Source organism: Oreochromis niloticus, linkage group LG17, assembly GCF_001858045.2.
Source record: "Oreochromis niloticus isolate F11D_XX linkage group LG17, O_niloticus_UMD_NMBU, whole genome shotgun sequence".
Classification (NCBI taxonomy): domain Eukaryota; kingdom Metazoa; phylum Chordata; class Actinopteri; order Cichliformes; family Cichlidae; genus Oreochromis; species Oreochromis niloticus.
Window position 1 is genome coordinate 31,534,366 of NC_031981.2, and position 18,483 is coordinate 31,552,848.

The 18,483-nt window shown below is 40.3% G+C and overlaps 1 protein-coding gene and 1 long non-coding RNA gene across 3 annotated transcripts in view; one reads left to right on the forward strand and one right to left on the reverse strand.

Moving 5' to 3' along the window:
* LOC109195129 (plexin-C1) overlaps positions 1-14,260 on the forward strand; it is a 31,946-nt gene extending 17,686 nt beyond the window's left edge. For both annotated transcript variants that reach the window (XM_025899705.1, XM_025899706.1), the window contains 5 exons: positions 12,726-12,834; positions 13,012-13,182; positions 13,266-13,433; positions 13,759-13,857; positions 14,030-14,260. In XM_025899705.1, coding sequence (XP_025755490.1) covers positions 12,726-12,834; positions 13,012-13,182; positions 13,266-13,433; positions 13,759-13,839 — 529 coding nt within the window. In that variant the 3' untranslated portion in view covers positions 13,840-13,857; positions 14,030-14,260. The remainder of the gene's footprint in view (positions 1-12,725; positions 12,835-13,011; positions 13,183-13,265; positions 13,434-13,758; positions 13,858-14,029) is intronic.
* LOC109195124 (uncharacterized) lies at positions 889-5,033 on the reverse strand. Its single transcript, XR_002056799.2, has 3 exons — positions 4,937-5,033; positions 3,890-3,987; positions 889-1,056 (listed from the first exon to the last, which is right to left on the reverse strand). It is a non-coding gene; the product is annotated as an uncharacterized LOC109195124 (long non-coding RNA).
* Positions 14,261-18,483: the final 4,223 nt, after the last annotated feature.

Genomic DNA, 18,483 nt, shown 5'->3' on the forward strand with positions numbered 1-18,483 from the left:
CTACTTTAACACTTCTTTTTCAGCAGAGGCACACTGCGCTTTTACGCACGAGGCACTGTGTCACAGAGCAGAGTGCCATGCAAACTTCAGTGTATGACGGTGTCCCAGGCACAAGTATCACTGCTGCTACAAATGATCCTGCTGCTCGCTCTGCTTTCTGTTCTCTGGGAAGTCTGTGCCTGGAGGAGATGGAGGCTTTACCTTTGATGGAGACATCCCAATTTGCCGTGACTTCCACACGCTTTATATCGCCACAGAGGAGAGGCTGTACAGCTGAGCCATGATCTGACTCTGATCAACAGTCTGACCCAAGAGGAATAATAAAGACCGGAAACCAACAGATGATGTGCAGTTTACCGGGTTTCTGATACAGCTGACTGGAACGGAACTTTACGTGTTGTTGCCTTTCACAAACAATGCGTCTCTGATCAGCTGCGGTGTGACTGACGATGACTGCGGTCACTGCGAGGTTCTGACCTAAAGAACATCTCCAAGCTTCTGTACAGAGAACCCATCCAGGTGGGACCTCTGAAGAGCAGCAGCAGGTCAGTCAGCTTTCTGGTGGATGTGAAGAAGAAAACAAAATGACACGTATATTCTCACTGCGATAAGAAAGGGACTGCTGCTCGCTCTGCTTTCTGTTCTCTGGGGAAGTCTGTGCCTGGAGGAGGATGGAGGCTTTACCTTTGATGGAGACATCCGCCAATTTGCCGTGACTTCCAACACGCTTTATATCGCCACAGAGGAGAGGCTGTACCAGCTGAGCCATGATCTGACTCTGATCAACAGTCTGACCCAGAGAGGAATAATAAAGACCGGAAACCAACAGGATGATGTGCAGTTTTACCGGGTTTCTGATACAGCTGACTGGAACGAACTTTCAGCATCAACGTGTTGTTGCCTTTCACAAACAATGCGTCTCTGATCAGCTGCGGTGTGACTGACGATGACTGCGGTCACTGCGAGGTTCTGGACCTAAAGAACATCTCCAAGCTTCTGTACAGAGAACCCATCCAGGTGGGACCTCTGAAGAGCAGCAGCAGGTCAGTCAGCTTTCTGGTGGATGTGAAGAAGAAAACAGAAAATGACACGTATATTCTCACTGCGATAAGAAAGGGACGTTTGAAAAGAGGTGCCCTTCCGATTCCGAAACTATCAACCTTCAGGATACAGATAACAAACAGGGTGGAGGTATTTTTCTCTAACTGATGGAGCTTCAGGCACGCCTAGGATCAAAAGTAAAGGTGATGTGGAGTTGTTGACGGGTTTCAGATTAAATCAACCATCTATCTGTTCTCCAACGTGCTCTCAGCTCAGACAAACAGAGTCCGCCTCATTTGGCTCAAAGGCGAAAGAAGCAAAACTGATACACTCAAGTCTCTGCGGGGCGCGACTCTCAGTGTCTCTGACGGTGAAAGCAGCAGACTCGTGGCCTCCTCGGTCATCCCGGGGGAGCAGCCAGTGCTTTGGAGCGGCGTGTTCAGTGTGGATGGAGGAGACACCAACACCGAGCTGATGGTGTTTGACATCAGCCCTGATTACAGCAGAGCAGGGGACAGAGATCCAGACTTCTACACCTCTGTGCCATCAGAAGTGACGGTGACGGTGGGTCACTGCATAACTTCTAAACATGTTCTGAATGGTTCCTGAATGTAGTCTCCACCTGTGCCGCCACAGTTTCATGTGGACATTCATGAAAGCAAAATGTTCAAAGAGAGGCGATTACTTTATTACACAGTGTGGTCACAAAACTAGAAACATCAATCGACTCAGACTCAGTCTGCTACTTCACATGAAAATTTAATGTTTGTTTCAAAAAGGAGAATTTGCTCTAAACACCCGTAAAATCTACAATAAATATATATAATAAATGAATGCATATTTGTATTTTTATAGTAAAAGAACAGAAGCCAATCATTATAATAAATAATAACAATATAATATATATAAATACAATCTCACTGAGACCAAACAGAAGACACTTAAAAGACACTTTGTCTCAGGTAATTTCTACAAAAACTCATATTATTTCCAAAGTTTAATTGACGACACCAGAAAAAGGAGTCAAAATTACGTGAAGTGCTGGTGTGTCTGCTGGTGCATGTGATGAACAAACTGGGTTTCACTGAATGATGTTCGGCTCATCAAAGAAAGCTGGAGTCCATAAGACCTAAATTTGTAGGTGTGAGCAGGGATGTAGCACTGCTGTGGGACCCTAAAAAAGAGATACTTAAAACTTAAGAAATCTGATAAATTAATTAAGATCACATATATGATGGTGGTGTTTATCCCCCATGTAAATTGACAAGCTCTCTTGTTATAATTGATAAAATCTTCAAGCTTTTTTGCGACTTCATTTCAGTGGAAAGAAGGCTGTTGAGTGTTGCTGGGTAATAGTTGACCTCAGCTAGTTTTTCAGTATTATTCCATTTTCTGAAGCCATAATAAATGTAAATAATATATTAAAATGTTAATTGTGAACGTTAAACGAGTTTCCAAACACATTATTTATTCATCAAACTGACATGGCTGTAGCTCAGGTGGTCAGGTGGTCAGCTACTAAGAGGAAGGTTGGTGGTTCGATCCCAGTCTGCTCCGGTCTGAATGCCGCATATCCTTTGGCGAGATACTAACCCATGTTGCCTTCAGTACATCCATCTGAGTATGAATGTTAGATAGTGAGCACTTACATCTTAGAAAGCGTGATTGGGTGAATGAATTAGTTGTATAAAGTGCTTTGAGTGCTCAGATAGAGTAGAAAAGCGCTATATAAGAACCAGTCCATTGACACTAACATTAAAGTACTTTGGTTCAGTCGGGCTAATATGTTAAAATACATTTTATTAAATGAGATTTAATCAAATGTTTTATGTCATCAAACACAACATGCACTGATCATGTTCAGTCAGATCAGTGCATGTTGTGGTTTAATACATGAAAACATTTGAGAGTTTGTACTCAGGAAGCCTACAATGGTGACCTGCCTGACAGTGTTTTATTATTGTCCTCTGCAGAGAAAATAAAGTCAATATAATAAGAAAGGTACCTGAATTTCATCTATATCAATATTCAACTTTGGATAATATACTGAAGTATTCATAATTAGAGCTAATTTGTTATATCTTGTAATATATTGCATTATTTAATTTAGCAAAGGTTCTATTCTTACTGTTTTGGAGCAACTGTGATGACATCATTTATTCTGGGATTAATAAAGTATTCTGATTCTGATTTGAACATTTTAACAAAACTAAATAAGCACATCCATAATTATACAAAGGCCAACTTGCAAACTGTAAAAATGTAACTGTGTCTTTTAAATATTATTTTATCATCCTGAAATGCACAGGCTTTCTTACAGCTGGTCCAACATGCAGAGAAGCAAATGCTGCTTAAAGTCAGTGACGAAAACCTTCAGATGAAACTGCTGACAGTACAACTGATTACTTGGAAGAATTTCTATCTGCTTCCATCCAAGCTCCGCTTATGTTACAATATTTTGCCATCATAACAGCTGCTACTGCTACTTATTTTATTTTATTTTTTGTCTTCTTCGATACCCAAATGTTGCTTTGTTGCTGTGATATGAAGGCAAATCCCATTACGAGATGGACTAAACATTACTAACAACAACTAAACATTTTCTCTCATTTGTAAGGGGTGTAGGTGGAATGAGAGAGCTGTTACCTTTTGGAATTATAGTTCAGTCACTCAACCAATTTATTGACACCATTCTAAACATAACAGTGATTACTTGGAAATGAACAAAAAGACACTTTCCATTACAGCATTACAACAGTCCCTCGTACCGGTGGGGCTCTAAATTCCCAGTTCCACTGTCCCCACACTGTCATGCTCCTAGTGAGAGGTCAGTTAATTAGTCACTTACAGAGTTGCTGCTGTGGTGACAGATGTCAGTTATGGTCACTGTGCTCTCATATGACTTGATAAAGATTCATTATCAGTATCCACATACTTCATGAAATGCTGTGAACAAAACACAAATCAGCATCACTCTCTTGAAATAGCACTTTTAATTATATTGAGAAAATTGCATCATAGTCAGTTCAGTTTATTGAGCATTATTTCATATTTGAATCATGTTCATGTATGTGATTATACAAGGTGTAAACACAAATAATGGATGTGCTGTTTGGGTTCATAAATTTAAAGCACTTCATTAGGTTTGGAGTGATGACAGCTTATTCTATTTTAACCATCTTGAGTTCTAATCTAAAGATATCTAAAGTATCAGATCTGATGATCAGTGTGTTTGTTCTCGGCCAAAGGTCCTGAAACCAAAGGCAGTCCTCTTCAGGCACAGCTACATGACCTCTGTGCTGGCAGTGAGGCAGAGAGGCTGGATGGTTTTCTTCATTGGGACAGGAGACGGGCAGCTCATTAAGGTGTGTATGAAATGAAACATCTTAAGTACCATTACATCAGTACATCTAAATGCCATTTCATCATCCTGAAATGTGCTGGATTCCTCCATGAAACAAACATGAAAAATAGTTGTGTCACCAAATATATTTGTTGAATTAGCATCTATTAATAAAATCACAAACAAACACTGACCCAAAATAATAACAACAAAGCTTTTAAAGTTCAATTATTTATGATTTTTTTTGGCTTACTTATTTGAACTAGTCTCATTTATTTCATTGTTGAAGTCTTTGCTGCAAACTGCAGTCACTTGTGGTTTCACTTGTGTACTCTCAGTCTCACTGTGAGTTCATCTGCTCACACACATGCAGGTGTTGTTTGTGGAGTGGAGAGATGAGAGATGTGACCATGAAAGCACTAAAAGCTTCTAAACAAGTATTTTACTGATATGACGAAAGTTAGAAAGTAACAAGAAGAAGTTTGAAATGTAGTGAGAAACTATTGAAAACATACAAATAAGAAAACAGTTGATGTTGCAGGTTTTAAATACCTCCAGACTGCTCTCTTCCCGTTATCTTCCTCAGGGCTATGTTAGTTCTCACCAGTTAGCAACAGGTACACAGCTGCGAACAGTTGACACATTAAACCTGAACATCACAGGACTGATTAGCTTGACCCACACCTGATCTCACTTTTTGAACCATGACTGGAAGAATCTCTGATGCTAATATCAGACTGATGCATTGCTAGTGTTGGCTACCTAATGTTACTATGGTGGGATTCACTGTCTCTGCTGTTGGTAATCCCATAGAGACGCTGAGGCCTGTACATGATCAATATTTGTCAAAATGAGGTTGTCCAACACAAATATGATAAGATGGCGACTGAGTTTTTGTATGAGTGAAGACTTCGGCCCTGCTATGACACAGTCAGAAACACAATTTGTATCCTAAAAAGAAGAAGGAGATACTTTTTTTCTTTTTTGGGGGGGTGCTTTATTGAATTATGGCTCTTTTGGTAAAGGAAACCACTCAGATGCAGTTGAAGTGCAGACTTTCAGCTTTAGTTCACTCGGCTGACCATAAAGATTGCATAAAAATGTCAGGAATTAAATCTCCAAAAGTTGATTCTGTTCATCTGAACGTAGCGTTTTCAGTGGGAGAAAGGTTTCGTCACTCAGGCCGATACTTTCTCAGCAATGCAAAGCCCCCAGCATCTAACATCACCATGGAGGAGAGGAAGGCACTCACATCACTTGGTAATGACAACAACATTATCATCCTTCCAGCAGACAAGGGTAGGTGCACAGTTTTGCTAAACCAGAAAGACTATCATGAGAAAATTTGTCACTGCTCGGTGATAAAATACTTATGAGCCCCTGAAACGAGACCCAGGCAGTGGCTACAGGAAGAGGGTGATAGACTGTCAGAAGCAGTTAGAACGAGACAATGCTATTGACCGGACCTCATACCACAGGCTACACCCAGGGGAATCTACACCAAGTCTGTATGGTTTACTAAAGATACATAACAGGGTGCCCTTTAAGACCGATTGTCTGTATGATCAACTCGGTCACCTATAACATTCCAAGTTTCTGGCTTCGATCCTCACCCGCTGGTAGGCAGCTCTGAGCACCACGACCAGAACACCTTGGATTTTGTTGAGAAGGTGAGAGATGTTACCATGGAGGCAGATGAAACCATGGTCTCGTACGATGTTACATCTCTCTTCACTTGCATCCCAGTCACGGAAGCGTTGGAGGTAGTTCGTAAGACATTACAGGATGACCCCAACCTCAGCAACAGGACCACTCTCAGCATCGACCAAGTGTGTTTGCTTTTGGTACTGTGTCTTCATTCCACCTACTTCACATACAAGGGTCAGTTCTTCCCTGTACAAATTGGCCACGATGGGTGAAAGTGGGAACCCATCGCACACCCATGTTTCTGCCTGTAGCAGTGGAAAAGAGGGCTTTGTTATCCTACCCTGGAACACCACCAAGTCATTGGTCAGATATGTGGATGACACCTGGATGAAAATCAAATCTCAGGACGTAACACATTTCACGGATCACATTAACTCTGTGGACCGACACATCAAATTCACCAGGGAGGATGTGAAAAGTGGAAGTTTAGCCTTCTTAGACTGGAGATTTCCATCAGTAATGGGGAAATCTAAAAGCTGATGTGTACCGTAAACCTACGCATACGGATCAGTATTTAAGGTTGACTCTCATCATCCACTGGAGCATAAATTGGGTGTCATCAGGACGCTACAACATAGAGCCAACACCATCCCCAGAGGAGCAGAAGAACATGACATCAAGAAGGCCCTGAGTACATGTGGTTATCACAGCTGGACATTTGTCAAAGCTGGCAAGGCACCTAAAGAAAGCTCCAGCTGATCCAGGAGAAGGACAACTGCTGCCTAAGCGAAAACCTGTAGTGATCCCATATGTGTCAGGAGTATCGGAACAGTTGAGATGCATTTTTTCTAAACACCGTGTCTCTGTAGCTTTCAAACCCCAAACACGCTGCGCCAAAAATGGTCCACCCCAAGGATCGGTCCCCCGACACAAACAGAGTAACATAGTGTACGCTGTTAAGTGCCAGGAGGATTGCCAGGATTTATACATCGGGAAACCAAACAACCTCTGGCGAAGCGGATGGCACAACACAGAAGAGCAACCTCATCAGGCCAGGACTCTGCTTATAAGATTGGGGAACCTGCAGTCAGCTGAGACTGAAGAAGTCACTTGGATAAGTGACGAAACGTTTCTCCCACTGAAAACACAACGTCCAGATGAACAGAACCAACTTTTGGAGATTTACTTACCTGGATGATGAACATGCATCAAGACGTCAGAATTAAAGCATTTTCAACATAATCCCTTCATTTCAGGGGCTAAAAGTAACTGGACTTGGTTGAAAACACTTTGCTGGCAATGACAGCCTGTGGTTCCTCCTTTTAATGCCCTGCCACGCCTTGTTGTTGCTTATTTGTGTGCCTTTTGTCTGAAGTTTAGTCTTCAACAAGTGAAATGCTTAGTTGGAACAAGATCAGGTAACTGACTTGGCCAAATGGAATATTCCACTCTTTGCTTTAATAAACTCCCGGGTTGCTTTGGCTGTATGTTTTGGGTCATTGTCCATCTGTATTATGAAACACGCCCCAACTAATTTGACTGCATTTAGCTGGATTTGAGCAGACAGTAAGTCTCTGAACACCACAGAGTTCATTCAGCTGCTTCTGTCCTGTGTCACATCATAAATAAACAATAATGTCCCAGTTCCACTGGCAGCCATGCACGCCATCACACACCCTCCATCATGTTTCACAGATGATGTACAGATGTTTTCGCAGCTTAAAGATGGCTCATTTAACCTGCATGGAGAGCTCTTTGACTGCATGTTGTCTGTTCGCAGCAAGATCTTCCAAATACAAACACCACTCTTCAAATCAACTCCAGGCCTTTTATCTACTCAACTGATCATCACATGGTGAAGGAATTGCCCACATCTGCCCATGAAATAGCCTTTAGTCATTTATCCAATTACTTTTGGTCCCTTTAAACAGAGGATGGCACATGTTAAGGAGCTGAAACTCTTTAACTCTTCATCCAGTTTGAATGTGGATACCTTTAAATGAAAGCCAAGAGTCTACACATTATGCCTATATCTATTATATAACTGCAAGTCAAATATGTTTCAGCACAAAGTAAAATTAAATAAATAAATTCTTGTTTTCACAAATTCTTGTTGTCAGCTGTCGTGGACAGGAAGTATCACGCCGCCTGTCCCACGGTGCTCTACAGGACCAGTGATGACCGCAAAGTGATTCCCAATTTACATCTGGATCCAGTGGATCGTAAACATGTGTATGTGCCATTTAGAAACCAGGTACTTATATTATTACTGATTATCTTAATGTCACATGTACCTGTGCTGCATTTTAAAGTGTTTGTTGTTCTAGATGAAGCGAGTTCCTGTGTCAAAGTGCAGCACATACACAAATGTGCAGGAGTGTTGGTCTGCACAGGATCCATACTGTGGTTGGTGTGCTCTAAAAGCAGGTGAGAGAAACAACATGTGCAGCTGACGTCTTCAAACAATTCTGGACTGGTGATCATTTCTTCTTCTTCTCCTAGCTGCACATTGAAGATGACTGCACAGATTCAGACTGGCTGTCCATTCCTGATGAGTCCCAACACAAATGATTTCTCACAAAGTTGAAAAGGACACAAATGGACAGGTACAGCTTACAAACACACTCGGGACTGTGATCATTTGTGGCTTTCAGGTATTTGTCACTTATGTTCTTCATTTTCAGGTTTTACTAAAAATGCACACACACCTGATCGTGGGCCAAGAAGTGTCGTCTAACTTTATCTGTCAGTTCGCTGCAAGGTCTGCTCAATTTGTGCTCAATAACCCTCCTCCACAGTTCCCACAATGCACCTGCATCCTGTCTGATCGTACACTTCCTGCTGATGGTCAGTGACTTTTCATAAATTAAATACTTTGCAGTCAGACCTGCTTACTGATTTGCAACATCTCCCAACCAGCAAAATAGAAACATTACAGAGCTGACTCTGACAGATGAATACTCTTTACTAGTGACAAATCTGAGCTGTTGTTATTATAAACTGTGCAACTCATTACACATTGTTTAAAATTAGTATTGAAGGCTATGACATTGATCATGTTATTTTTTATTAACAGGTCTGCATGTCACAGTGAAATTTAGACTTGGTTCAACACAACTGTCAGAACAGCTGAGGTTGACCAACTGCTCTGACATCAGTGGACCACCAAGTTCAGTCTTGTAAGTTCAAGTCCAGATTATAAAGATTATGAAGATGGATCACTAATAACACAACATTAGTGTCATCACCAAGAAGAATGCATTACTACTGAGGAGTCTCTTTGTTGTATGTTGTATTTTGGACATAATCATTTTCTTGATGATTTCAACACTAATATGTGATTGTTTCTCTTCAGGTGTCAGCAGTGCGTCAAAGCTGGTTGTAGATGGAACATAAACAGATGTTCCTGGGCCGATCAAACAGAGATCAATGTAATAATTCATGTCTTTAGTTTACCTAGTTCAGGATTTTCTTCATTAATCTTCCACTTTAAGTTACATTACTTTGAGATTGTCTACCATTATTAAGAGTGGGTTGGTCCAACGTTCAATATCTATGGCTTCACAAAAGCAGCAATATTATATACAATAATATGTTAACTGATTATGACAACTCACAAATGCAAATTCAGTTGCTTGACAAAATTTAGATTAAATGTTTCCTTGTAAATAAGACAGAAGTTCCATTCTCATCAGTTCTACATAGTTTCTTTAGACAGTGACATAAACCTGCCATATTGATTCTCTCTGCTTCCTCCTGCAGGACAGTGTTTGCCAAAATGTGCAGTCTGGGAAGAACTTCTCTGTGAGTCTGAACCTCAGTCCTCAAACTCGTTGTTCCTCTGACACCTTATTCATGTTCATCAGAGCTTCTAACATCAGCAGATGGCACTGGATTAAAACTGATCATTTTTGTGTCTTACTGTCAGATCCCAGAGATCTCCTCCATCACTCCCAGTGTGGTGTCTTTCTACGGTAGAAACCACGCAGTGCTGTCAGGTCGTAACCTCGATGATGTGACTGCAGTGAGGATCCAGGCAGATACTGACTGTGCTCCAAAAGAGTGAGTCACTTTACACCACACACACACTTGTTAAATAATTGTCTGTCTGAAATCAAAGAATGGTTAAATGACAGTTTCCTCCAGTTAAATACAGATAAAACAGAAACTTTGACTATTGCTCCTGATCACGTTCTCAGAAATTAGGCAGCATATCAGTTTTTTAGGCCCTTCATTTCAGTCGAGTCTCAGAAACTTAGGTGTTCTATTTGACAGTTCAATGTCTCTTGAGAAACACTCTAAACAACTGGTCCAGAACTGTTTTATCATTTAAGAAACATTTCTAAACAGACTACTGGTGTCAAAGGCAGAACTTGAGATGATTATTCATCCTTTTATCTCTTCTCGTTTCGATTATTGTAACGGTCTTTATACCTTTCTCAACAAATCAGCTTTGGATCGCCTTCAGACTGTACAGAATGCTGCGGCAAGACTTTTAACTGGCACAAACAAAAGGTCACATATTACTTTGGTTTGGCTTCTCTTCATTGGTTGCCAATAAATTTAAAGGGTTCATTTTAAAATTTTAGCCCTAACTTTTAGAGCTCTGCATGGCTCCCCAGAACATCTCTGACCTGTTGAAACCTCATGCTTCATCCCGAGCACTTAGGTCATCAGGTCAGAGGTTACTGTTGGTCCACATACGAGATTCAAAACACGTTGGGATCGGGCTTTTCAGGCACTGGCACCAAGGCTGTGGAACTCTCTTCCATTGTCTTTATGCTGTCTAGACTCCATTGACTCCTTTAAAAAGCAGCTGAAGATATTTTTATACAAACAAGCTTTTAATTAATTTTTTTAATATTTTATAATATTTAACTTATTTTCTGGTTTTATTATGAAGCACTTTGAGATTTTATCTGTGAAATGTGCTATATAAATACATTTACTTACTTACATGTGAGAGTTGTGCTTTGGATATAAATGACATGTTAAAGAGCAGAAATGTTTCCAGGGAACATCAGCCACATTATAAACTCACATATTCTACAGTTTAACAGCTTTTATGAGCGACCATCTAGTTTTATGAATGAGGACACTTTTCCTAAAGAAACTGGAAACTCTTTTGTTGAAGTTCTTCCACTAAAATGAAGTCCTCATGATGTTTTATATGTGCTATCAAATGTAGATAATAATGTGTAGCTTTGGGGGTTTAGGCTCCTTGGTCAAAATATTATTTTCATCTACAGTGAAAAGCGTCAATCTGAAAATGATGAATAACACCTGAAGTTAAAATGTCACACATTTGCATGTCATCACCGTTGCTCAGGGAGACTGTCAGAGTGTAAACCTGAAACTAAAGCTGAGTGTTTTGCTTCTTTATGCATTTGTGGACTTTAAAGTAAATGTTCACTATTTTGTGGAATGATCTGAATCTATGAGCTTGTCTTTAAATCTGAATTTACTGTTTACTTTGTAATCCAAATAAAATAAAGGATGTATTAAACTCATAAATACAGATTAACATTTAATCGTTTTAAGGAAGACTTTGCTGCTCAGCTTTCTTGGGGTTTCTGCATGTTTGATGATGTTAGTGACTCTGTTTCTCTCTTTGTGTTCTGGTCAGATCTCCTGTTTGGGACAACACTGGTTTCAGTCTGATGTTCCACATTCCCACTTCAGATATCAAAGGTGTGGTCAGGTATGTCTTCTCCTCCCAGATGGTCGTTGCCATGGCAAAGCTAAAATCACCTACAGCTCATTACCATCATGCACCAACATTACTCCCAGCAGCAGCTGGATCAAGTATGTTTAGTTTTGCTGAAACCTCCTAAAAACACACAAGTTACAGAAGATACAGAACTTCTATCTGTTAACATCTCAGAAAGTGTTTTGACATCACATCAGTATCACGTGCTGCTACATCCTGCTGTAAGAGAACAGATATATTTATCATAAGAGGAAGGAAGTTTTTGCATTGGTTTGACCTAGGCTGGTTTTACTGAACCTCATGGTTGAGAAAGCAGTATCTGTCACCCTAAGACTACTTCCTGTTGGAGTCCGCAGCTCTGTAGCCTCAGTCAGCCACCTTTTTATGTTCTGCTATCTGCAGAATGAATACATGGCGTAATTTGTTAGCTTTTGAGTCCATCACACACTTTAGTTTGCAGCATATCATCTATGCTAAAGTAATCATTCAGTCCTTTGAATTCAGATGCGGACTACACTAGTATGTGGAGAACTCTTAGTTCAAGTGAAACATTGTTAGTAGTATAAAACTGGCATCTTCTTTACCTCCTACAACTCCTTCCCCCACCTGTGCAAGTGCATGTATGTGAATGAGCGCACCTTCATTCCCACCCAGACCTGCAAGCTTTGCTCTTTCATGTTGGATCAGCTCCAGATAGCAATAAGTCCTATTAGTGAGTTTCTTAATCAAGCTGAGAACAACAGAAACATCTAAACATAAAAAGATCTTTATTAAATGAAAACTGTTAAATTTGGAGGAAATGTTTTTGGACATCTCTCACGACTCTATTAAATAAATCATGTTTAAACACAGTCTGAATAATTCACACTGTTAAGCATTGATAAAAAGTGGGTTATGCTTACTGTTCAAAAGGAGTGTGGGATCAGATGATTTTTTTCCTTGCTGTCCCTCTGCTCTGACTAAATCCTGCTTCTTCTCCTGCAGTGGGAAGAGGAAGATCACACTCATGGGGTCTCACCTTAACTTTGTTGAAGGGGTCGTCCACAGCCACGCAATGCAGGATGTCAGACTTCCCAGAAACATCAGCTCTCAGGTGGGTCTGTAGACACAAACAATGTGCCTTTGAAATGACATCAAGATGTTTTCATACATGAGCTCTGAACATTCTTTGGAGGATCAGATCTGGAGATCTGACAAACCCATGTCATAATCTTATGTCCTGCTTTAGTCATGTCGTGCTGTCTTTTGTGTTTATTTAATTTCATTGCAGTACCTCACCTACGATTCACCTGCAGCTAGGAGTTTTTCTAGCAGCACTCTGTTTGTGAAACTAGCCAATGAAACCTTAGCCTGCTCCACAAAACTCTCCTACGTTCCAGACCCTGAGTTTACCAGCTTCACAGCCACAAGGACAGGGGAAGATGTCCACATCACCATTCAGGTAATGTTTTCTTGAACTACACATGCTCAAACATGTGACGTCTGTTCATCAGAGCTCAGCTTTTGTTTCTCTTGATGTTTCAGAAAAAAGCAGACAACCTGGAGATGATGATAGAAGAGTTATCAGTGTGGGGCATTCAAGACAATACAAAATACCAGTGCATCATGGAAGCCAAAGAAACCTGGACCAACACTGACTTTTTCACCTGTGGATTTAAAAGCCCATCCAACCATGAATTTGAGGAGTTACTGGTAAATCTTTCTTTTATGCTACACCAAGCGAGATAAGTAACAGAGGAAAAAACAAACTGAACCCGTTGTATGGTGAGGTGTTCTTTAGAAAACTTCCTTTCTTTGTGGAGATGACAACATCAAAGTTCTCAGTTGAGGTTTTCTAGAGGAGAAACCTGAAACTGAGATAACCATGTATCATGAGGGTAAACAGACCTTTTCAGCTGTATTGGTAACAAACAGTTGCCTTTCAAACTTCAAAATAATATTTATGCATACAATAAAGATTTTGACCCATTGCTCAGGTGAGACCTCCCTCTGTAAAATGTTTCTCTTTATTTTGTAGATAAAGTATGGTGACAGGACAGTAAGTCTTGGCTTGAGTCCCAGTTACACAAAGCCCTTCAGATATTGCGTTTCATGCTGATACCCTGTGTTATTGCAGGTAAGTAACAGAAATGTTTCTTTTCTACATTTATGGGTTATTAGACAACATGATGCAAAATGATTGTTTTACACCACTTTCCACTTTGATTTCAGCAGAAATAATTGAACATTTTTCATCTTCACTTTATGGATGATGTTTCAGTTTAAATGAGTTACTGTTTGTCTTTCAGTGTTGATGATTATCTATTTCTGGCAGAAGAGACTCGCAATTGAGATGAATAAGCTCTGACCACTGACCAGCCTGAGTGTTCTTGGGAAAAAGTTTACTGTTTGTCTCAAAATATGCATTATAAAGCTTCCTGCAGAGTTTGCTTTGTTTTATTTTTTCTTTCTCTCTTTGCGATTTTAATTATACTGCAAATGTGTTTTAGCTGAAGTCATATTATCAGGACACAAATAAATTTTATTTTATCTGTTGTATCCTTTTTGTTGTCTTTTGCATATTTAGTGTAACAGGTTGTAATTGTATGTTTTTCTCACATGTAATACTGAGACATCTGTGTCCAAGTATTTGGACAAAGATGCAATTTTTGCTTCAGTTCATGAAGTTTAGCAAAATTATTACGAAGCTATTTAGGAACTGAAACTATTTTTCTTCGTAGTTTCCATTTTCAGATGCTTTGGTTCTTCATAAACGGGCAAAATAAACTTTTATTTCCCGCTAAATGTTGTATTGAGGCCAACAGTGACCCCTGGTGGCTAAAATGAATTTGGAGGTTTTACGCCTCACATGATTTGAGGTAATAACATAATCACCATAATTTAAAAATCGCATAAACTCTTTTCCTCCAAACTGAAATTTGCATTATTATCAGCAGGAGAGCACTGAAGTCTAACGTGATTTTAGATTACAATATGGTGAATGAAGGTAAGGCAGATGAATGATATATCTAATACAGTAGATAGTGGTGTCCGTACATAATTTTCAAAACATTACAAAAACAGCACACTGTCAAAAAATCACCAAAATCATTGCAATGCTTTCTTTTATGTTGCTAAGATAGAAGGAGCACTTTGACCATACCAGTGACCAGGTGAATATATTTTCTACCCATTCAGTGAAATACCCCTCACATAACATGCGTACAAACTAAAAAGAAGTAGACATATGACATGATTCACACCTGTTTTATCATTATAGAAAAGATATTGCTCCTACATCCCAGCCGAGAAATACTAAAACAGGTGTGTAAAATAATAATAACAATTGTATTAAAATAATTTGGGTAGATCACACCTGGATTGGTAATCTGGAATACCACTCATTTTCTGATGCACGTTTGGGCCACTGGGCAGCGGCCATACAAACATTGGCAGCAGCCCAGTGGTTCATTTCTTGTTCAGCGATCCAGCTAGTTATCATCCTGGGCTGCTTGGATGAAAAATGCCCGGGCCAATTGTTTTGTCCCAGTCCAGCCCTGAGGTCGACCTTGGTTGGTTGTCACACTTTGTACTCTTACATAAATTGGTGATCACTGAAACATTCTTCAATAGCAAATCCTGAAATTGCAGTTTAAGTTGCTCAATCTTAAATCTATAGTAAACCTCTATAGCTCTGTCTATAAGTTCTATCTAAAGTAAATTCATCTATTATTAAATCTATAATAAAAAAAGAAATGTAAACTCCCCTAATCATGTAAACATGAGAAAACAAATTGCCTAGTAGCTCAGACCTGCTCTTCTTTTCCAGTCTTCATGCAATTCCATCCAGGTAAAGAAAGTTTCCAGGATCTCCATTTTAAGGTCGCTAGTGTTGATCTAGCAACCTTGTGCTTCATTCAGAGTCACACAATTCAGTTATAACAGCTGTGTAGCCCTGGATGGGCGGGTTTACAATCTTGTCCTTGGACCGGCTACTGGTGTATCAGTACATCACCACAAACATGTCTGGCAATAAAGAAAGAAACAAATATCACTTCTTACCTGCAAAACATATTCTATTGGTTCCATCTTTCAGTGGCCTCCGTCAGCTCTTTTTCTTCTCCTTAAATTAGCGTTGTTGTCAGGCTGCAACTTTCAAGCCTGGACCCCTCTTACTACACGTTATCATAATGCACTAAAGAGTCATTCCGAAGATGATACCTGAATATGAATAAGTCGCATTGCTAGGCAGAGATGACCATTACTGTTGTTGCATCAGGAAAGCTGTCATTTAATTTTCCCTTTTCATAATGCCAGATGTGTTGCTTTCATCGCCGCTGTCTGAGAAATCCCTGATACTACAAGTAGTCAGTAATTTAAATTATTGTCTTGAGCAGTGAATTGAACAGTGAGCTGAGCTAGATGATGCTCAGAGAGAGGGTCGGGGTTAGGAAAGACAGTTGAATATGTTTAATGTGGCTCAATATTCTAAACTGGAACACTACTGTTAATCTTTGTTTACAGAGTCTTTCTTTGACTCTTTGAATCATTTACATTATGAACTATGAACAAATTAAAAGTCTTTGTTCATAGTTCACCATGAACTATGAACAAGGACGTAATTTTACATTCTGTTTGTTCCGTACATTAAAGCTGCACTCGTATCTCGGTCTCAGAGTGATGTGGTAGTTTGGTGTTTCTGTTAACAGATTTAGAAACATGTGATTGTGGTCTTCTAACTAATTAGTGATTAGAGCTCAAATTTGAGAAGATCTCTCCAACTTATCGAAAGTACAATAGGACAGACCTGTCCTACAGCAGCACTGTCAACATTAAACGCATATTGTTTCCACATCGGTAGTACAGAGGGGGACATTTTCACAGTTGTCGGTAATAACAGTCTGGTGGTTTCTGTTAGAGTAGAAGAAGTCATATTTTGATCAGTGATAATTTAACAAATGCCCGAAAATTGAGAAAGTAGCTTCCCAGAGCTTCCCATGTCGCCTTTGTTGTTCTGTCAAAACAGTGACAGCTGAGTGCTGTCACTGTTTTGATTTTGTTCAGGTTCTACTGTCACGCTAAATTGTACAGACTTGAAAACATGGCAGAAAGTGGAGAAAACAGCTGAGGAAAAATATTAATGACGATAAATCCTAAAATTAAAATCCGATTTTTCTATTAGCTTGGCGTGCTTCCTCACACGTTCAACACTTGTCTTTTCAGCAGAGGCGCACGAGTTGTTAAATCACGTGTCTAAAGACACTGTGTCACGGAGCAGAGTGTCATGCAGAGCTTCAGTGTATGACGGCGTCCCAGGCACAAGTATCACTGGTGCTACAAGATGATCCTGCTGCGCGCTCTGCTTTCTGTTCTTTGGGGAGAACGAAGTCTGTGCCTGGAGGAGGATGGAGGCTTCACCTTTGATGGAGACATCCGCCAATTCGCTGTAACCTCCAACACGCTTTATATCGCCACAGAGGAGAGGCTGTACCAGCTGAGCCATGATCTGACTCTGATCAACAGTCTGACCCAGAGAGGAATCTTAAAGACCGGAAACAAGCAGGATGATGTGCAGTTTTACCGGGTTTCTGACACAGCTGAGTGGAACGATACTTTCAGCATCAACGTGTTGTTGCCTTTCACAAAGAATGACTCTCTGATCAGCTGCGGTGGGACTGGCGATCACTGCGGTCACTGCGAGGTTCTGGACCTGAAGAACATCTCTAACCTTCTGTACAGAGAACACTACGAGGTGGGACCTCTGAAGAACAGCAACAGGTCTGTCAGCTTTCTGGTGGATGTGAAGAAGAAAACAGAAAATGACACGTATATTCTCACTGCGATACAGAAGAAAGGGAGGTTTGAAAAGAGGTACCCTTCCTATTCCGAAACGATCAACCTTCATAATACAGATAACAAACAGGGTGGAGGTATATTTGCTCCAGCTGATGGAGCTTCAGACACGCCTAGGATCAAAAATAAAGGTGATGTGGAGTTTGCTGACGGGTTTCAGATTAAATCAACCATCTATCTGTTCTCCAACGTGCTCTCAGCTCAGACAAACAGAGTCCGCCTCATTTGGCTCAAAGGCGACAAAAGCAAAACTGATACACTCAAGTCTCTGCGGGGCGCGACTCTCAGTGTCTCTGACGGTGAAAGCAGCAGACTCGTGGCCTCCTCGGTCATCCCGGGGGAGCAGCCAGTGCTTTGGAGCGGCGTGTTCAGTGTGGATGGAGGAGACACCAACACCGAGCTGATGGTGTTTGACATCAGCCCTGATTACAGCAGAGCAGGGGACAGAGATCCAGACTTCTACACCTCTGTGCCATCAGAAGTGACGGTGACGGTGGGTCACTGCATAACTTCTAAACATGTTCTGAATGGTTCCTGAATGTAGTCTCCACCTGTGCCTCCACAGTTTCATGTGGACATTCATGAAAGCAAAATGTTCAAAGAGAGGCAGATTACTTTATTACACAGTGTGGTCACAAAACTAGAAACATCAATCGATTCAGACTCAGTCTGCTACTTCACATGAAAATTTAATGTTTGTTTCAAAAAGGAGAATTGAATGAATTAGTTGTATAAAGTGCTTTGAGTGCTCAGATAGAGTAGAAAAGCGCTATATAAGAACCAGTCCATTGACACTAACATTAAAGTACTTTGGTTCAGTCCGGCTAATATGTTAAAATACATTTTATTAAATGAGATTTAATCAAATGTTTTATGTCATCAAACACAACATGCACTGATCATGTTCAGT